The following is a 22,187-nucleotide window of genomic DNA, read 5'->3' on the forward strand; positions in this document are numbered from 1 at the left end:
CTAACCTAACCTAACCTAACCTAACCTAACCTAACCTAACCTAACCTAACCTAACCTAACCTAACCTAACCTAACCTAACCTTTTTTTTTTTTTTGTGGGTGGGAAAATCTTCGAAAGACTTCTGGGAAGGTGTCCCAGGCGTGCTGGATTCACCCGTTACCCGGGCGCCTACCAGCTAAAAAACCCACCCTCTTCTCCGCTGACGCGAGCGGTACCGCTCTCAGCGAGCATCGCTTCACCCGCGTCAGTTTTGCCCTTTTCTCCTTTTCTTTCTCCTGTGAAAATAAAGTAAAATTATAAACATAAAAGTGAACACAAAATAAATAAATAAAATAAATAGAATATTTATCCAAGTTGTATAAATAAAATAAAACAAGAAGCGAGAACAGTAGGGCCGATTAAGGGGACTTAACCTAACTTATAAATAAAAATTTCCTACCACTATTGTGTAAATAGATTTTGAAATTGCTGTATAAATAAAACTTAAATGAAAAATGAATAAATTGTATAAATAAAAATTCTCTTAACCTAAATGTATAAATAAAATGTTAGAATTGTTGTATATATAAAATTTAAATAAAATATTTAACTAAGTAAACTAAGACTACCTGAAAAAACTTAACCTAGATGTGTAAATAAGACTCTCTTACCCTAAGTGTATAAATAAAATGTAAAATTCTTGTATAAATAAAATTTAAATAAAATATATATATAAAAATCTAGCCTAACTGTATAGATAAAAAACTTTCTTACTCTAGGTGTATAAATAAAATGTAAAATCTTGTATAAATAAAAATTAACTAATAAATGATTAAAATTATTGTATAAATAAAAAGACGTACACGGAATAAATAAATAAATAGGTGATTAAAATTTTAATAAATTAGAAAAACACATTTAAAATGCTTCTAAACATAATTCAACCGTCACGTTCTCTGTCCTCTTTCTCTTTAGCCTTCATTAGTCCCGTCACAATTTCAATTATCTGGTCATAGATTTTTTTTGCTCGATGGCAGCCTTCATAACGGCCGTACAGTCAAAGTCGCCTCCCTCCTCCTTGTTTAGGATTTTCTTTATTTTATCTTGGGTATTTCTGTGGACTCGGCACTCCAATACCACGTGTCGCGGGTCCTCTGTCACACCGCAGCTGGGACATAGGTCGTCTCTAGTTTTTTTTATTCCATATGTATATTTTTTGAACGACCCATGCCCCGTTAGAAACTGTGTAAAATAGTAGTTGGTTATGCGGTGTGCGCATTTGAACCACTTTTTGACGTCCGGTATTAAAGTCCTCGTCCACGCGGCTTTGACCTCTTCCTCTTGCCATTCTTGCTGCCATTTGTCCAAACTGACTTCTCTTTCCATTTCCTTTATTTTTTCTATATTTTCATTGTCAGTTTGGACCCTTTCATATATCCTGACCCTCTCCTCCACTAATATATGGATAGGGATAGCACCCGCTATCACCTGCAGCGCGATAGCCGATACCGTTCTATACGCGCTGCATACCCGAAGCAGCGGTTTCCTTTGTGCCTTTGTGTATTGCTGTTTGTATTTATTTTTTTTCATGACTTCCGCCCATATTGGGGCCCTGTATAGGAGGATGGAGTGTATAGCCTCCAAAGTAACTCTCCTCCTTTGGCTACCGGGCCCACCTACGTTTGGTAACATTTTCTGCAGGGCGGAAGTCCTTTCTTCCGCTTTCACAACCGCTGCTTGTATGTGTTTCGAGAAGGTCATTCTATCGTCAAAAGTCACTCCCAGATACTTAATTGTTTTTTTAGGATTAATGATTTGGCCTCCGAGACCAAATTTTATTTGGTCCCGGGTTCCTCTAGGTCCCCTTAACACAATAATCTCCGTCTTTTCTACTGCTATTCGTAGGTCCATCTGCTCAATCCAGCATTTTATTTTGTCCATATTTTTGTTTACTATATTAATGATGCCCCAATTCATATCGCTTTCCGCTAGTATTGCCAGGTCGTCAGCGTATGCGATCGATCTGGCCCCGCCTTCTAGTTTTATTTTGAGTACCCCATCGTATAGTATGTTCCATAGGGTCGGTCCCAACACCGACCCTTGGGGTACCCCTGCGGTTAACTGTATTTGTTGCCTTCTCGATACGCATACTCTTCTTTCAGTTAAGTAGTCCTTTACTATATTGACTAGATATAGTGGGGTCTCTATTTTATTTAGTTCTTGTATTATGAGACCCCAGTTTGCCGAATTAAATGCATTTTTAACGTCAAGCATTACTAGGACTACCCACCTTTTTTTGGAAGCTTTCGCCGCGTCGTGTACCCACTTTGCGGCGTCCACTGCTGATCGACCTCTGCGGAAACCGTATTGCTGCTTGGAGAGAGCTGTTTTGCTGTCTAGGAAGTTCTCTAATCGCTTTTTTATTAAAATTTCATAGTATTTTCCCAGACAGTCTAACAAACATACCGGCCTATATGAGGCCGGCGAATCGGGGGGTTTCCCAGGCTTAAGTAACAAAACCAAGTTCGCTATTTTCAGTTCCTTGGGAAACTCTTGCCTACACAGTAGTTCGTTGAAGACGGTTTTTATTAGGTCCGGCTGCGTGGTAATCAGGGTTTTGACTACCTCTGGTGGCAGGCCGTCAGGGCCGGGGGCTTTACCCTGTTTAATTTCCCTTGCAGCGGCTAGGATTTCCTCCGTTGTGAATAATGGTATATCCGCGTCGCTCTCCTTTTGAAAATTCTCTTTCTTTTTTGTTGGAAAGAGTAGCGACGCGGCCTCTAGCCGCTGCTCTTCACTCAGATTATATGGGGCGATGACTTTTAATTTTTTCATTATTATTTTATATGCTTCGCCCCATATATCTTTTTCTAGTTCTTCACATATGGCCTGCCATTTTTTCTTTTTTTCATTTTTGATCAGTTTGCCCAGAGCTTTTCTTTTTTGCTTATAAAAGTCTTTATATTTTTCTTCACCCCCGCTTCTAGTAAATCTTCTCCGGGCAACGAGGCAATCCTCTCTCAGCTTCTCTATCTCGTCGTTCCACCAATATGGCACGTGCCGATTCTGATTATTGTTATTATTGATTTTTTTATTTTTGTTTTTCATATCCATTGTTATTGACTTGATGGCTGACTGAAGTGTGTCATAGTTCATCACCTCGCCTTCTTGTATTTTCTTATTTATTTCATTTGTTATTGTTTTGATGTTTATATTATTTTTATTATTTGTAAAGTTAATTTTTTTTGTTTTGATTTTTATTTCGAAGGTGATGAACCTATGATGGGTAAACACCTGATCCTCGAGAACATCCCAGTTTGCTATTTTCCTGGATGACCCCTCACTAGCAAGAGTCACATCAATGTGACTCCTGCTAGCGCCTCTCACGAATGTTGGTTCTCCGTTGTTTATGGAGATTATATTGAGTTGGGCCATCCAGTCATCCCATAGGTCGCCCCTCTCGTCATTTGTTGGGGAACCCCACTGGGACGATTTCGCGTTGATGTCCCCAACGATCAAGTAATTTCTTTGTTTGATGGCGGCGTTCATTATGTTTTTTACTTTTCTCCTGTATTCTGTGATAGGGATGTTGGGCGATATATAACAGGCCACTATCGCGATTTCACTATTAAGCTCTACCACGATGTGGCCCGACTCTCGAATAATTTTTCGTATCCCAACATCCCTGTTTCTGAAGAACACCGCCACATCCTTACTTTTGTCTTGTACCCACCCGCACCCCTCAGTCAGCTTCTTGTTTGGTTCGGAAACAACGAGAAGATCCGCTTCGAGCTCCGCAGCTTACACGTGGGTTAGGTCATGCGCTAGCCTGGCCCTCCCCACGTTAATCTGCAAAACCCTGATGCCGTCCTTGTAGTTGTTAAGGGCCATTTAATTTTTCAACATAACGATTGTTGTATGCCTATCCTAAATACCTAACCTAGCCTATTTTCTAGCTCCTTCCAAACACGGCTCCCCTATATTTCGGACAGTCCATCGTATCTGTCCGATGACCCTTTTCGTCACATGAGAGACAGTGTGCTTCATTCTTGCATTCGTTGGCCCTGTGCCCTTCCTTGAAGCAGTTAAAACAACTTCCACTCCTGTCCTTACCCTTACAGGAGTATGTGTTGTGCCCGTACTCCAGGCACCTATAGCACCTTAGGGGGGTGAATCTTTCTTTTATCGTACAAAGTTGCCAGTGTACTCTTATTTTGTTCATGGCCCTTACCACAGCCGCCCTTTCTTCTTTCACCGCGACTGTGGCCGTTTGGCCTCCCCCCCTACTGTCCCTCATGCTCCTTATGTTTATATCATCGTCCTTGAGGCCTGTCCACTCACAGATGGCCGTCTTAAGTTCTTGTGAGTTTACCGACGGGTCCACCTCCATTATTGTAAAGACGGCCTCTCTTCTTTTTACCGTCATTGCCAGGTCCCCTATTTTTTCTGTTAGGGCACCTTTCAACTTTTCCGCTGCCCCCTGGCCTTTGAGTTTAACTAGGAGGTCTCCCCCCCCGGTTTTCTTTACCGCCTCTACCTTGATTCCTAATTCATCAACTTTAATGTTGGATTTCATGTTCCTTAATACCTCCGTGTACTTAAGGGAGCCGGTTTTAATGAAGAGTGATTCTCCCCCCGTATCCCCATTATTTTTTACTGTTTCCCCAATTTTAGATATAATTTTATATTTGATATCTTTCTTACTGTTTACGAATTCTATTATTTTTCTGATCAGTATTTTATCCAGTCCCTCCCCTATCACTATGACCACTTCCTTTTCGGCCCCACTGTTTATTTCCTCCGATATTTGTTGACAGATATTAAATGTTTCCAACCTTCCCTCTTCTTCGTCACTTACCTTTGCAATATGATTATACCATCTTATTTCATTTTTTTTCGTTTTAATTTTATTTTCGATGGATTCCCACTCCCCCTTACCCAGTTCTTCCCATACCGACCAGATTTCTTCTTTCGTTTTTCTTATTATGTCCGCCGTTTCTCCGTTGTTACCCAGTTTTCCTAGAATTACGCACGTTTCCCTCCGTTTCAGCGCTTCTATTACGCTACTCTCGTGCCATACTGTCTTAGAGTATACTTCTTCCTCCCATTCCTCTTTTGCCAGACTGGCCCATTCCTCGAATTTTCCCTCTGCTTTAGATAATGCTTCCTTTAGTTTCTCTGTTCTTTTTTTTTCCTTATTTTTTCTTCTTCTTCTTTGCATTCCTTGCATTTTGATGTAGCTTTATCCTCAATTAATTCCTTGAGTTCTTTTATTTTTTCTATTACGTTTTTCTCCGTCGTCATATTTTCAATTTCAATCAATTTTTCTATTAACCTTTCCTCCCATATCTCCCTGTCCCCCTCACTTTCCTTTTCCTCTTCCTTCTTCTCTTTTTCTTCTTTTTTTTTCTTTCTTTGTTTCGCTTTCTTCAATCTTACTTTCTTCCCTTACCCTTTTTTTTTTGCTTTTTTTCCCTTTCACCTCCTCAAACATAATTTTTCTCAGTATGTCCCCTTCGCTGGTATCTGTGGTGGACGTGTCCTCTTTTTCTTCTTCTTCTTCTTCTTCTTCTTTTTTTCCTTCTTCAATTATGGTTGATTGTGTTATCAGGTCCCTACTCTTGTTCACTTTTTTATTCTTCTTTTGCCTAAGTATCAACTCTTCTTCGAATTTCCGCCTTTCCTCTTCCTCCTCCTCCTTCCTTCTTACCTCTTCTTCTACTGTTCTCCTCTCCTCTACCTTATATCCTAGTTTTTGTTTTTGTTTTTGTGATTCCATATGATTCCCACGAGTTGGGTCGAAAGAGTGTCCGGCGGGGCAGTGCGCCCTTACCCCGCTAAGGCTAAAATACTCTGGGGAGGTCGCCAGGTATCCCCAGAGGCACACGTTTGAGACTGACTCCGCGCAGCCATTCATCCCGTAGCCACGGTAGCTCACAACGTAGGATTACGGATTCTTTTCTCGAGGTTTACTCCTCTATGTCTTTTTGGTCCGCGGGCAATTATTGGGGAACGCATTTGTTCCTTATTCATCACCTATCCGAGAAGGTTGGTCGGTCATGTATCCTCTTACAAGAGGTTGAGCGACTCAGGACCGACCACTCCTTTCGGAGACACCCTATGAGCCATTGGGACGCGTCGTGTCGGGTAGACCAAACCCCATCCCAGAGAACTCGTTCCGAGGATTTGGGCCGACTCACTTCCTGCCTCCTCGACTCGACCTCTCCGAGCACGAAACCTAACCTAACCTAACCTAACCTAACCTAACCTAACCTAACCTAACCTAACCTAACCTAACCTAACCTAACCTAACCTAACCTAACCTAACCTAACCTAACCTAACCTAACCTAACCTAACCTAACCTAACCTAACCTAACCTAACCTAACCTAACCTAACCTAACCTAACCTAACCTAACCTAACCTAACCTAACCTAACCTAACCTAACCTAACCTAACCTAACCTAACCTAACCTAACCTAACCTAACCTAACCTAACCTAACCTAACCTAACCTTATCTAACCTAACCTAACCTAACCTAACCTAACCTAACCTAACCTAACCTAACCTAACCTTTTTTTTTGCCCCCAAGGTAGGGTGGAAGCTAATGGCCGTCCTCACAGCGGGCGGGTGCAATGCTGTGAGTTTGTGTGGGACTCTCACCCACTAAACCACCCTCCTTGTTTACACCTAACCTAACCATGGTCGGGGAGAACCTGGGCGAGGACACGAATGTCCTCATACTCGGCGGGGAGATAACTCCCGCGAGGAAAATTATAGAATTCACTGCTAAAAGCGGTGGATTATACAACATGATTATACACCCGAGAGCCTCCAGAGATAGGAGGTCGGAGGAGGGGGAATCTGTCCTGGTCCAGGACAGGAGACAGGCCCTTCGCCGAGGTACTAAAAAGTATGCAAGAGAAAGTTGGCGTTGCGAGCCTCAACGTCAACATTAACAAAGTTAAAAAAACAAATGGCGGTGACATTGTCATCCGCCTCAAAGGCAGGGGTCAGGCACAGACCCTAAAAAACGCAATAATTAATAAAATGGAGGAGGTCAGTGTAACGACCAGAAATAGGGGGACGGTCTTTAGCGTCACTGACCTTGACCCGGCGGTCACCTCTGAGGAGGTGAAAGCTGAGGTCGGGAAACAGACCGGCCTAGCAGGCCTGGTCGAAATTAAATTGTTTAGGAAAACAAAATCCGGAGGGCAGATGTGTCTTCTCTCCGTACCGAACAACAAAGCCGGCAAGCTAAGAGAGATAGGAACCATCAAAATAGGATGGTCGGCCTGTAGAGTGAGGGAGCGAATAGCCCCTCTGAGGTGTTATAGATGTCTGGAATACGGACATAGTCTGACCTCCTGTAAGGGGGAGGACAGAAATAAACAATGCCTCAATTGTGGCGGGCTCAACCATAGAGCCCAGGACTGTAAGGCCGTAGCGAAATGTATGGCCTGCAAAATAAAAGGACATAGGATGGACACCATGAGATGTCCAGAATATAGGAAATTAGTCCTTGGGAACAAGGACTAAAAAAAAGGTCTAAAACTATAAAATGGACAAAAGGTCCTTTTACAACCTCTTTGTCCAGGATCTAGACCCCAAAGATTTTAATATGTTATTAATCGTCGTTGTTGCTCCAAGGTTCCGGCAATATACACCGGAGGCCTATTTTAGAATGTTGTCGTCGGATGATCCCTATACCATCAACATGACGACAACAAAGGTTTTATTTATTTTTTATTTATATGTATATATTTATTTTATATTTATTTATTTATTTATTTATTTATCTCATTTTAACTTATTTTAATCTAGATTTTAGAAGAGCATATCCCGACCACTATTGCAAAATCCCAACTGGGATACCTTCGGTTGTTCATGAGATTAATATTAAAATAAAGTCACTATATGATAGCCCGGGGTCACGTATCTTGCTGCACAGCGTGGTGAGAATGTGGGCCTGATACAAGCAAAATGGCTACAGATAAAAAAGCAGGCAAAAACCAGATAAACGTACTGCAAGTGAACTTGGGGAGGTCCAAGATAGCGCACGATATCGCCTTTGACGAAGCAAACAAACATCACATCGACGTTATGATAATATCCGAGCCAAATAAAAACATTGCAAAAAAAAAGGATGGCTCGTCGATAAGAATGCAGGAGTGGCGATAGCCATCATAAATAAAAACTTGGAAATAGACAAGACGCTTCGAGGTGATAACTGCGTACAAATAGAAACCAAGGGCACCATTATGACGGCCGTTTATATCTCACCGAATATCAACGATAGAGAATACCAAAAGGCGATAGATAAAACCTTTGATACGGCTACCAATAACAACGGAACACGACTATCCATAATGGCCGGAGATATAAACGCGAAATCCGCAATATGGGGATCTCCTATGTCTGATATAAAAGGACAAATGGTAGAGGAGTGGTTGGCCCAAACAGGATGGGTAGCAATCAATAACGGCCATCACACCTTTGAAAGAGGTTACTCCAAAACACATATAGATGTTACTCTCTGTCATACCAGTCATTATAATAAGATCACCAACTGGTGTATAGAATATGTCAATCCTTACACACACCATGGACATATTCGATATCAGATAAAAACGAAAGGAGCAATAAAAAAGATGAGCCCTAACAACAGGAAAAGGACATACTTGAACACCGAAAAGTACGTAGAAATACTAAAAAAAAGTAATGGTACATACGAGGAAATACTGAAGGCATATAAAGATGCCTCCAGTAATAATAACGACGCTAATACCTCGATGCAACCATTCTGGTGGAATCCTGAAATCGAGAATGCCAGAAACGAATATAATAAACAAAGACGTAAATACACCCGAGAAAAACTCCCACATTTAAAACAAAAGTGGGAAGACGGTATGAAGTTACAAGGCAAAGTACTAAAAAGATTAATTACGCAAGCCAAAAAGAGATGTTGGGACGACCTCATGAAAGACCTTGAAAACGACATATGGGGCCAGGGTTACAGGATAGTGACGGGCAAACTGGCTAATAAAACACAAGGCCAACTCAGCGCGAAAAGGAGAAAAAATATCCTCCGCACCCTCTTCCCAACAACAAGAGGGAGAATAACAAATGACGACGATAACGAACCCGCACTACATGAGGTACCAAATAGTTTCACCAGCGACGAGCTCGATATAGCGATTAGAGATATTAAAAACGGCAAGGCACCAGGACCAGACGGCCTACCAAACGAAGCTCTAAAAATCGCGGTGAAAACTAAACCGTTGCAAGTTCTAAACTATCTAAACGAACTTTTGAAGCAACAACGGTTTCCCGACTGCTGTAAAACAGCCAGAGTCGTTCTACTTCCGAAGGAGGGTAAAGACCCAAACGAGGCAGGCAGCTATCGCCCTATATGCCTGATCAACTCTTTCGGAAAATTACTAGAACGTATGATTACAAACAGATTGGCTGATGAGATCGAGAATAAGAACCTCCTATCTCCGCACCAGCATGGCTTCCCACCCAAAAGATCAACGGTGTCGGCAATAAACGAACTAAAAGAAATAGTAGGTAAAAACAGCCACAAATGGGGTGTACTTGTGGCTGTTGATATAAAGAACGCCTTCAATACCGCGAAATGGCATAAAATAGTCATGGCTTGTAAAGATGACGGAATTAGCCCTTACCTAACGAACTACATAAAGAACTACCTGAGTGACAGGAGGGTGACCTCCGGCATCATTTCACATAGGTGCACGATGGGTGTTCCGCAGGGCTCCGTCCTTGGACCGGTTCTGTGGAACATCATGTATAACGGTATCCTAGTGCTGGATTATGGCCCAAAAGTTTCCACTATCGCGTACGCTGATGACCTCGTCTTCTACATCGTAGGAGACAAAGAAAATGAGGTCAGGAATAGAGCAGAGAATACTGTAGCTCTAGCGGTCCGTTGGATCACAAGAAACGGACTTAAAATTGCTCCTCAGAAAACGGAGATAGTGACGGTGAAGGGACCGCGGAAAACAAATGGCCCTTTCAAAATGGTAGTGGAAAGACAAAGAGTCGAGGCCAAAAAGAAAATAAAATATCTGGGAGTAATAATAACAAAAAACCTTAACTTCCTGGAACATATAAAATACACGGTCGAAAAAGCCGATAAAAAGATCTCACACCTACGGAGACTGATGCCGAATGTGGGAGGGCCTGGTTAGGCGCCTGGCGCGAAGCCATGAAAATACAAGCATACAAGGAAAGATTAATGGCCGCGCAAAGAAAAGGCTTACTGATGGTCGCCGCTGCCTATAGGACCGTATCGGCCGAGGCAGTCCAGGTTATAGCAGGTTTCCCACCGATTGATCTCATGATAGCAGAGAGATGTTGCCTATATAAAATAGGAGGCAGGTTAGCCGGCAATAGACGAATGGCAAGAGAAAGTACATATAAAAAGTAGCAGGAGAGGTGGGATAGTCTGGAGACGAAGGCTCAGTGGACAAAAACATTGATTAAAGACATAAGAAGCTGGGTCATGTGCAAACACAGAACCACTTCTTACTACATCACGCAGGTTCTGACGGGGCATGGTTCGTTCGGAACCTTCACTAAAAGAATCCGTAGAACCGAGGATGACACATGTAAAACATGTGGGCAAAGGGACGACCCGGCCCATGTCCTCTACGAATGTGCGAGATGGGGTGAGGAGAGGACCAGACTGAAAGAACAATTAGGATGTGACTTGCCTACGGCAACCGAGATCATTGGGAAAATGTTGGAGGACAAAGCCACCTGGAACGCGGTAACGACGTACATGACCGTAGTAATGAACAGAAAGGAAATTGAGGATAGAAACTCTCAGGGATAGCAATAGAATAAGGAAAGGGATTTTCAAAGGGGATGTGCGCTGATGTAATGACAACTTGTTGTCCTCCCGGCGCACGCAAATCCCCAGGGATGTGTAAACAAGGAGGGTGGTTTAGTGGGTGAGAGTCCCACACAAACTCACAGCATTGCACCCGCCCGCTGTGAGGACGGCCATTAGCTTCCACCCTACCTTGGGGGCAAAAAAAAAAGGTTAGGTTAAGTTAGGTTAGGTTAGGTTAGGTTAGGTTAGGTTAGGTTAGGTTAGGTTAGGTTTCGTGCTCGGAGAGGTCGAGTCGAGGAGGCAGGAAGTGAGTCGGCCCAAATCCTCGGAACGAGTTCTCTGGGATGGGGTTTGGTCTACCCGACACGACGCGTCCCAATGGCTCATAGGGTGTCTCCGGAAGGAGTGGTCGGTCCTGAGTCACTCAACCTTTTGTAAGAGGAAACATGACCGACCAACCTTATCGGATAGGTGATGAATAAGGAACAAATGTGTTCCCCAATAATTGCCCGCGGACCAAAAAGACATAGAGGAGTAAACCTCGAGAAAAGAATCCGAAATCCTACGTTGTGAGCTACCGTGGCTACGGGATGAATGGCTGCGCGGAGTCAGTCTCGAACGTGTGCCTCTGGGGATACCTGGCGACCTCCCCAGAGTATTTTAGCCTTAGCGGGGTAAGGGCGCACTGCCTCGCCGGACTTTTCACACGTCCCAACTCGTGGGAACAGAATGGATCCAAACAAACAAAAACAAATTGAGAAGAAGGAGGAGAAGAGGAGAACAGTGGAGGAAGAAGTTAGACGAAAGGAAGAAGAGGAAGAAGAAAGAAGGAAATTCGAATGGGAACTAATACAAAGACAAAAAAAGAACAAAAAAATAAACAGAAGCACGGACAGGATACAATCAACGATACTGGAAGAGGAGAATGAAGAAGGAGAAGAAAACCAAAAGGGAGACGAGAGTAGTGAGGGGGCACTACTGAAAAAAATAATATTCGGAGAAACGGGAAAAAAAGGGAAAGGGAGGAAAGCAAGGTTGAGGGGGAAATAGAAAATAAAAAAGAAAGGAAAGTGGGAGAAACAACAACGGGTGAGGAGGAGGAAATAGATAACAAAATTTTAGAAATTAAAAACATGATGGGAGGGGATGAAAAATTAATAAAAAAACTAGAGGAGCTGAGGGAACTTATATCCAAAAAAAATCTGAGTAAAGTGAGGTGCAGGGAATGCAGGGAAGAGGAAGAAAAACAAAGAAAAAAGGAGAAAACACAAAATATTATAAGGGAATTAGATACAGGGGGTGGAGAATATGAGGTATGGGAAAGATTAGCAGGGGAAGAATGGGAAAAGGAGGTATATAAAAAAACAAGATGGGAAAGGGATAGGGTAGAGGAAGTATTAAGAAATAGAATAAGTAGTGTGATAATAATAGGAAAAGAAAGGGGAGGGGAAGCAATAGAAAAAATTAAAAAATTAAGGGAAGGAGTTTGGGGAATAATAGACGAGCTAGAGGAGGGGCAGATGGACATTATAGAAAATAGGATCAAAACAAAAATCAAGGAGCGAGAATGGCACGATTATTTGGTTAGGGTAGGGGAGGAAGAAGATCAAAAATATAAAATCATAAAGGAGATGGCCAAACTGGCGGCGGAGAGGGGGGAAAAAATAATCAATGTCATAATAGGAGAGGGTATTAAGAAAAACAAAATCAGACAATTATTAGAATATGTAGGCAGGAGGGAGGACACGGAGTGGAAGGTAATTACCAAGGGAGAGGAAAGTGGTGGTGGAATCAAAACAGGAGGGGGAGAGTCGCTGTTTATCAAAACGGGCGACAAAAAATTTTCAGACGTCTTGAAAAACATTAAAAATGTAGTGAATGTTGAGAAAATAGGAGTCAAAGTCGAGTCCGTCCGAAAAACGGGAGGGGGGGACCTCCTAGTAAAAGTAAAGGGCCAAGGGGCGGCCGAAAGACTAAAAGAAGAAATAAAAAGCAGAATTGGAACAAAAATGGATATGACGGTGAAGAGGAAAGAATCAATCTTCACCGTCATGGAGGTAGACCCATCGGTCACTCCGTCAGAATTAAAGGAGGCCGTCTGTGAGTGGACCGGGATCGATAGGGAAGAAATAGAGGTGAGAGGCATGAGGGAGAGCAGGGGAGGCGGACAGACGGCCACCCTAGCAATAAGAGAAGAAAGAGCGGCCGCCCTTAGATCTGCCCAGAAGATAAAGGTCCATTGGCAGTATTGCTCCGTAAAGGAGAGGTTTACCCCCCTTAGGTGCTATCGCTGCCTGGAATATGGCTACAGCACCTACAATTGTAGCGGCAAGGATAGAAGCAGGTGCTGCTTCAATTGTATCAAAGAGGGGCACCGGGCACAAGAGTGCCAAAATGAGGCGTGGTGCCTCTCGTGCGACAATAAAGGCCATAGGACGGATACGATGGCGTGCCCTAAATATCGAAATATAGTATTTGGTAAATAGCGACTGGGGTATTTAGAATAGATATAGAGTACCAATCGACACGCTTTTAGGATAAAATAAAAATGGCCTCTAGCAAGACCGGCATCAGGGTTCTGCAGATTAATGTGGGAAGGGCTAGACTAGCTCATGACCTGACCCACGTTAAAGCTGCTCAACTCGAAGCGGATCTACTTATCGTTTCTGAACCAAATAAAAAACTAACTGAGGGGGGTGGTTGGGTACAAGATAAGAGAAAGGACGTGGCGGTATTATTCAGGAATAGTGATATTGGGGTGAGGAACTTGCAAAGAGAAGCGGGCTACGTCGTGGTCGAGCTTGACTGCGAGATCACGATCGTGGCCTGTTACGTTTCCCCCAATGTCTCTATGATTGAATATAGAAAAACAATAAAGAAAATAATGAATACCGTCACCGGCAATAAGAACTTTCTGATTATCGGGGACGTTAACGCAAAATCGTCTCAGTGGGGATCCCCTATTAATGACGAAAGGGGTGACCTCTGGGACGACTGGATGGCCCAAATGAATATAGTGGCAATCAATAATAAAAAACCAACGTTTGTTAGGGGCACTAGCAGGAGTCACATCGATGTGACTCTTGCTAGTGAGGGATCATCCAGAAAAATTGCAAACTGGGATGTCCTCGACGATCAGATATTTACCCACCACAAGTTCATCACCTACGACATTAAAAGCAGGACAAAAAAAACAAATAATAACACAAACCGAACTAACAAAAACATATACAGGAATAAATTAATAGACAAAATAAAAAACTTAGAAATAGACCAAAAAAAGGTGGTGAACTTCGAGACTCTTCAGTTAGTACTAAAAGATATTAAAGACAAAGCAATAAAGGATAATGAAAACAAAAAAAATCAAAATAGACAAATGCCATATTGGTGGAACGATGAGATAGAGAAACTCCGAGAGGATTGCCTCCTTGCCCGGAGGACATACACCAGAAGCGGGGACGAAGAAACGTTTAAAGACACATACAAACAGAAAAAAAAAGTTCTGGGCAAGTTAATAAAAAATGAAAAGAAGAAAAGATGGCGGGCCATATGTGAAGACCTTGAAAAGGATATATGGGGCGACGCATATAAAATCACAATGAGAGCGTTGAGAGCCGTCGCCCCATACAACTTAAACGAAGAGCAGCGGCTAGAGGCCGCGTCGATACTCTTCCCTAATAAAAGGGAAGAAAACTTCCACATGGAAAGCGACGCGGCTGTACCAAAATTCACGTCGGAAGAGATCCTGGCCGCTGCCGAAGATATCAAGCAGGGTAAAGCCCCCGGCCCTGATGGCCTGCCACCAGAGGCAATCAAAACCCTGATCAAAACGAGGCCTGAAATTATTACATCCGTTTTTAACGAACTACTGTGCAGGCAAGAGTTTCCTAGAGAATTAAAAATAGCAAATTTAGTACTATTGTTGAAACCTGGGAAACCCCCCGATTCGCCGGCCTCATACAGGCCGGTATGCTTGTTAGACTGTCTGGGAAAATACTATGAAATCTTAATTAAAAAAAGATTAGAAAATTTCCTGGACAGCAGAGCAGCTCTGTCAGATCAGCAGTACGGCTTCCGCAAAGGTCGTTCAGCAGTGGACGCCGCAAAGTGGGTACACGATGCGGCGAAAGCTTCGAGAAAAAGATGGGTGGTCCTTATAATGGTCGACATTAAAAACGCTTTTAATTCGGCCAACTGGGGCCTGATAATCAAAAAATTGAGTGAAATGAAGGCCCCAGTTATAATTAAGGAAAACTTGAATAGAATAAAAAGCTGGATAGAGCAGATGGACCTGCAAATAGCAGTAGAGAAAACAAAAATAATAGTGCTTAGAGGACCTAGAGCGTTCCGGGATCGAATCCAATTCGATCTCGGAGAGGGCCAATTTGTCAATTCCCAAAAAACGGTAAAATACCTGGGCGTAACCTTCGATAATAGACTGATCTTCTCGAAGCACGTGGAAGCAGCGGTTAAGAAAGTAGGAGAAAGAACTTCCGCCCTACAAAGGATGCTACCCAACATAGGTGGCCCCGGTAGCCAGAGGAGGAGGGTAATACTAGAAAATATCCATTCGATCCTCCTCTATGGGACACCGGTATGGGCGGAAGTTATGAACATACAAAAATATAAAAATTTATACATAGCCGCAAAACGGAAACCGCTGCTTCGTGTCTGCAGCGCATACAGAACCGTATCTGCAATTGCGCTGCAGACGATTGCGGGTGTGATCCCCATCCACATAATGGTGGACGAGAGGGTCAGAATCTGCAAGAGAGTCCAGGCTGACAGGGAAAACAACATAGAACATATAAGAAAGGAAGAAAGAGAAGTCAGCTTTGACAAATGGTAGCGAGAGTGGAGAGAGGAGGGTGCCAAAGCCGTGTGGACAAAGACACTGATACCAGATGTGACGGAGTGGTACAAGTGCGCACACCGCAGAACGAATTACTACTTTACGCAATTTCTTACGGGGCATGGGTCTTTCAGAAAATATACTTATGGAATAAAAAAAACGAGAGACGACCTATGCCCCACCTGCGGTGTGACGGAGGTGGCGTGGTGACGGAGTGTCGTGTCCACCGGCAGAAACAGAATGAACTTAAGAAAGTAATAAGAAGTAATGGCACCCTGAGATGCAGGAATATTATGATCGCTGCCATCAAAGAAAAGAAGGTGTACGACAGGGTTATAGATATTGTTACGGGAATGATAAAAGCCAAGAAGGAAAAAGAAAGAAAGCGTGACGATTTTTAATATGTATTTGTAATTGTAGCGTGTGACGTCTCTATTTATTAATTTTAACGATTTTATTTATACAAGTTTTTAAATTTTTTATTAATTGTGTATACACCGATTTTCAAATTTTATATATACAAAGTAGAGTTAGGAATTTTTATATTTTTTATTTATACAATTTTAAAGTTAGATTTAGGATAAATTTTATTTATACAAATTTTTTAAAATTAAATTTAGGATTTTATTTATACATTTAGGTTACTTTTTTTATTTATACTTTACATTTTATTTATACAATTTTAAACTAGACTTAAGTTTTATTTAAATTAGTGTATTTTATTTATATTAGATTTTCTAAAAATTTTAAGATAGGTTAAGTTTTTTTTTTAATCTATAGATGTGATTTTAAAGATAGGATAAGTTAGGCTAAGTTTTATTTATACAGTTAAATTAGGCAGGTTTTTTATTCATATTTATTATGTGTACGTCCCCTCTTTTTTATTTTTGTATGTGATGTTTTTAATGTGTAGTGCACGTGTTTTATTTATACATTTTAGATGAAGAACACGGAGAACAAGGAGAAGGTGAAGAGTACAGCCGGCGCATGTGACGCGATGTTCGCTAAGAACGGTTCCACATGCGTCGGTGGAGAAGAGGGTGGGGTTTTAGCTGGTAGGCGCCCGGGTAACGGGTGAATACAGCACGCCTGGGACACCTTTCCCAGAAGTCTTTTGAAGATTTTCCCACCCACAAAAAAAAAGGTTAGGTTAGGTTAGGTTAGGTTAGGTTAGGTTTCGTGCTCGGAGGGGTCGAGTCGAGGAGGCAGGAAGTGATTCACCCCAAATCCTCGACGCGAGATTTCTGGGATGGGGTTTGGTCTACCCGACACGACGCGTCCCAATGGCTCATAGGGTGTCTCCGAAAGGAGTGGTCGGTCCTGAGTCACTCAACTTTCTGTAAGAGGAAACATGACCGACCAACCTTCTCGGATAGGCGATGAATAAGGAACAAATGCCGTTCCCCAATAATTGCCCGCGGACCAAAAAGACCTTACCTCCCGTCTAGGACATTCCCAGCCTAGACGGTATCCCTAACCTTGCTCCGGCTTCCCACCTGTTTCCCCCCCGATGCTAGTAGGAAACGAGGGCTAGGGGTTTCCTAATTACTTACCAATTTCCCCTTTCCCAAATCCTTTCCGGGTGGATGTGCGCCAGCGCTGCCCCCCAACCCACAACGACAAATGGCAATGGAAGAGGGAAAAGATTTGGAGATTACCGAACAGAGGAGTGAAACCTCAGTTCCGGTCGGGGAGGGTTGTGCCGCGAGCCACTCCCGACCGTCAGCAAGCGATCGCGAGAAATGTCCGCCAGGGAACTAGGGCGACATTTTGGGTAATGCTACTGGAACAAAAACCATAGACTCGGAGGACGACACAGAAAATGAAGAGGTGGAAACGAAGAACAAGAAGCATGCTGGACATGGTTCTACGCCGCTGAGATATAAGTTTAGAGGTCTAAGGACAGACATGGGCTCTAGTAAGGAAGGTAACATAGAAAAAGATGCGATTCCAGAGGACAAGACGGAAGTGAATGAAGGGGATGATAACCTTCCACTGGATACTCCAGATCTGGACGGGAGTTTTTTCGTTGATATGATGCAGAAGGAGATGGAAGCCGACGATGTCATCATGGTGGTGCAGGATAGCAGCGATAATGAGACCACGGGCCAAAAAAGGAAAAGGACCAAAAGAGAGCTATCAGCAAACGATCTGAGCCCTAAATATCCTGGAAAAGATATAGATGACGAAATAAACAAGATAGCAAAAATGGCCGCGGACTTAAAGAGCTTCTGCACAGAACAATAGGAACGTACACGCATTAATAAAGAACCTCGCATCATCTCTTACGATAGGTATGGCTGATCTGAAACGTGCTAGGATTGCAGAAAAAAAGACAATTCTGGAAGAGGAGTTGGAAACATGTGGCTCTAGCAGAAACCTGGAAGAGAAACTGAGGATGCTACAGGAGGAAAACGATGCCCTTAAGGCCAAAGTTACCTCCCTGAGCTACTGCGCGTCGGAACTGGTGGAAATGAAAAGACAAGTCGGGAATATCTCTAGGAGAAACTCGCTTGGAGGTAGGGAACATACCCAGATGGAAAAAATTAAACCTCTATGTCAGGATATGGCCACACAAACCATGCAGCCTGATGACGTTTTCAAAGAAATAAAAATAAAAGAGATTGTCTACAAAATGGAAGCAGCTGTGGACAACGACGACATCAAAGACATGATAGAAATGGAATGGCCGGAAGGGAAATATGTACTCGAAATGTCAGACAAACCTATAACCAGCTGTAAGGGAGATGGCGATATTGCGATCGTCGGCGACTTCATCAAATACAAAGATAACAGATTGGTTAGTAAAGAAGACCTTTCACTATGAAAGAAATAGAGGAAGCTATTAGAAGAATGAAGAAAAAAAAGGCTCCGGGCCCTGATGATCTGGATGTGGAGACGATGACGGTTTTCTTCAATGCTATCCCGGAGGCGTTTCTAAAAATGTATATCGATCTATTAAATGAGCAAACATTCCCTGTGAAATGGCAAACAGCCCGAGTCGCTTTAATATACAAACCAGGAAAAGATCCGGAATTAGATACGTCATATCGACCCATATGTCTGATCAATACCATGGCAAAACTATTTGAGAGACTTTTAGTTGATCGAATCTCCGAGGAGATCAAATTGTCACCGCAGCAACATGGCTTACAACCAGAGAAATCGACAGTTACTGCTATAAAGGAGGTCATCTGTTCCGTGAAGAACTCGAATGAGAGATGGTGTGCCCTGATACTGCTTGATGTCCGAAATGCTTTTAACACCGCCGGCTGGAACCACATTGTGAGTGCCCTAAGAGAAAAAGGTGTTAGCGTGTATTTGATAAATTGTGTGGAGGCTTACTTTCGGGAAAGGTACATCGTGTCGGGCAGGCTGAAACTAAAATGCACTATGGGGGTTCCACAGGGATCGGTCCTTGGGCCGACCATGTGGAATGTTATGTATGACGGGGTACTGGAGATCGAACACGAAGCGGGGGTAAAGGCGGTCTCATACGCCGACGATTTGGCGCTCCTGGTAGCCGGCGAGGACTAGGCGAGCATGGTGAGAAAAACGGAAGATGCCGTAAAAAAGGTCAGGAAATGGATGGCACAAAAGGGCCTCACACTGGCCATAGACAAGACAGAAGTCCTGGTAATTAAAAGCCCCAAAAATGCTAAGAAAGATGTCAAGTTTAAGCTACAAAATAAAGAAATTACGGCGAAACAGGAAGTAACTTACCTCGGTGTAGTCTTGAAAAGAGGGCCGGAATTTTCAGGGCACATAAAGAAAATAATTGATAAAGGTACGGCAAAAATAAACGCATTGGCCAGAATTATGCCAAACATAGGAGGCCCTGTATACATGAAACGGCGACTACTCGCGGGGGTCCTTCACAGTGTGATCCTATATGCATCCCGGCATGGAATGAGGTCCTGAAAATTGAAAAATATAAGAACCTACTCCTTATAGATATTGTTACGGGATTGATAAAATCCAAGGAGGAAAAAGAAAGAAAGCGTGACGATTTTTAATATGTATTTGTAATTGTAGCGTGTGACGTCTCTATTTATTAATTTTAACGATTTTATTTATACAAGTTTTTAAATTTTTTATTAATTGTCTATACACCGATTTTAAAATTTTATATATACAAAGTAGAGTTAGGAATTTTTATATTTTTTATTTATGAAATTTTAAAGTTTGATTTAGGATAAATTTTATTTATACAAATTTTTAAAATTAAATTTAGGATTTTATTTATACATTTAGGTTACTTTTTTTATTTATACTTTACATTTTATTTATACAATTTTAAAGTAGATTTAAGTTTTATTTAAATTAGAGGATTTTATTTATATTAGATTTTCTAAAAGTTTTAAGATAGGTTAAGTTTTTTTTTTAATCTATAGATGTGATTTTAAAGATAGGATAAGTTAGGCTAAGTTTTATTTATACATTTAAATTAGGCAGGTTTTTTATTTATATTTATTATGTATACGTCCCCTCTTCTTTATTTTTGTATGTGACGCGATGTTCGCTAAGAACGGTTCCACATGCGTCGGTGGAGAAGAGGGTGGGTTTTTAGCTGGTAGGCACCCGGGTAACGGGTGAATCCAGCACGCCTGGGACACCTTCCCAGAAGTCTTTTGAAGATTTTCCCACCCACAAAAAAAAAGGTTAGGTTAGGTTAGGTTCCACTCCTAAGAGCTGTAAGACCTTGACGTTGGTGGAGTGGCTCAGTAACTTCCTCTCTTCTCGGGCCGTCTCGGCGGACGGGTGGAGGGGAGTGAGGCTAGGAAACAGCTCAAAAAATAGGAGTAAACCTGGAGAAAAAATCCGCAATCCTACACTGTTAGCCACCGTGGCTACGGGATGAATGACTGCGCGAAGTCCGCCTCGAACGGTGCCTCTGGGATACCAGGCGACCTCCCAGAGAATCTAGTCTTAGCGAGGTAAGGGCGCACTGCCTCGCCAGACCTTTATTTCGTCCCCACTCGTGGGATTCATATGGATTCATTAAATAAACCAAACAAAAAACGTCGTAGGAGGGGGAATATTTCGTCGGAGACAGAGGTATCTCTGTCTCACGATAGAAAAAGACAAATCGTTAATGAGGAATGCACGTCGTCTTCTGGCGAAGACGACATTAAAATGTTTGATGAGGAGAAAAAAACGGTCGAGGATGACCTCGCCCGGGAGCTCTTCGAGCAAAAGCTAATCCAAAAACATAAAGAAATGGTTAACAAATCCTTCGCATCTGTCAGACAATCGACCTTGATGGAGGAGGAAGTTCAAGAGGAGAAGGAGTCAAGCGATGAGTTTGACTTCAGAAAGACTGACCTATTCTCGATCCTACTAGGTATCGAGAAAAAGGTCACCACACCCTATTGGTGCCAAAGCACCAATAAAGAAGAAAAAAAGCTAAAAAAAATCCTGGAGGGAGGAAAACTCCAGGAACGAAGAAACAGCCCCAGAGGCTATTAAACGAAAGCTCAGCGAGGTCGAACAGATCCTCGCGAGCCTTAATATCGAAAACGAAGATATTAAAAGGAGGATGGGGGAAATGAGAACCCTCACAAAAAGATTAAACAAGGCTACGGATGGAAAAAATACATCCGATACTACATTAAGCGGCATTAAATGTAATGAATGCCGGAAAGAAGCCGAAAAGCTTAAAACAGCGGAGGCTACCAAAAAAATCGTGACAGCCTTGGAAAAGGGAGGTTCCTTCAAAGACTTTGAAGGAATCAAAGATAAATTTTGGGAGGACAAAGTGTTCTCCAAAACCAAGATTCTCCCTATGAGGAGCCAAGATGCGCTGGATAGAAAGGACTGTATGGTCCTAATAAATCCAAGCACTGAAAAAGAGTCAGAGAATATGACTCCTGAAATCAGGGAGTTGGCGGAAGCCCTTAATCCCGGAGAATTCGAGGTTATCGAGAACTCGGTAACCTCCTTGAAAACAAAAAAAAGCCTGGAGGCATTATGTCGCCAGACTGAATGGAGAACCCGGCAAGGATTTCAAAATGATTGGTGCCATGGTCGGGGAGAACCTGGGCGAGGACACGAATGCCCTCATACTCGGTGGGGAGATAGCTCCCACGAGAAAAATTATAGAATTCACTGCTAAAAGCGGTGGAATCTATAACATGATTATAAACCCGAGAGCCTCCAGAGATAGGAGGTCGGAGGAGGGGGAATCTGTCCTGGTCAGGACAGGAGACAGGCCCTTCGCCGAAGTACTGAAAAGTATGCAAGAGAAAGTTGACGTTGCGAGCCTCAACGTCAACATAAACAAGGTTAAAAAAACAAATGGCGGTGACATTGTCATCCGCCTTAAAGGCAGGGGTCAGGCACAGACCCTAAAAAATGCAATAATGAACAAAATGGAGGAGGTCAGTGTAACGACCAGAAATAGGGGGACGGTCTTTAGCGTCACTGACCTTGACCCGGCGGTCACCTCGGAGGAGATGAAAGCTGAGGTCGAAAAACAGACCGGCCTAGTAGGCTTG

The 22,187-nt window shown here is 42.6% G+C and overlaps 3 protein-coding genes across 3 annotated transcripts; 2 read left to right on the forward strand and 1 right to left on the reverse strand.

Moving 5' to 3' along the window:
• Positions 1–5,342: 5,342 nt before the first annotated feature.
• LOC130452115 (uncharacterized) lies at positions 5,343–5,897 on the reverse strand. The gene has a single exon (XM_056791433.1). It carries the CDS (start codon positions 5,895–5,897, stop codon positions 5,343–5,345), a length of 555 nt encoding a protein of 184 aa, XP_056647411.1.
• Positions 5,898–10,505: 4,608 nt separating this feature from the next.
• Positions 10,506–10,838, forward strand: LOC130452116 (uncharacterized). Its single transcript, XM_056791434.1, has one exon. The coding sequence runs from the start codon at positions 10,506–10,508 to the stop codon at positions 10,836–10,838; it is 333 nt and encodes a 110-aa protein (XP_056647412.1).
• A 9,844-nt stretch (positions 10,839–20,682) lies between these two features.
• LOC130452117 (protein GrpE-like) lies at positions 20,683–21,159 on the forward strand. Its single transcript, XM_056791435.1, has one exon. The coding sequence runs from the start codon at positions 20,683–20,685 to the stop codon at positions 21,157–21,159; it is 477 nt and encodes a 158-aa protein (XP_056647413.1).
• The last annotated feature ends 1,028 nt before the right edge of the window (positions 21,160–22,187 follow it).

The sequence above is a fragment of the Diorhabda sublineata genome, unplaced genomic scaffold, assembly GCF_026230105.1.
Source record: "Diorhabda sublineata isolate icDioSubl1.1 unplaced genomic scaffold, icDioSubl1.1 Dsub_182, whole genome shotgun sequence".
NCBI classification, from domain to species: Eukaryota; Metazoa; Arthropoda; class Insecta; order Coleoptera; family Chrysomelidae; genus Diorhabda; species Diorhabda sublineata.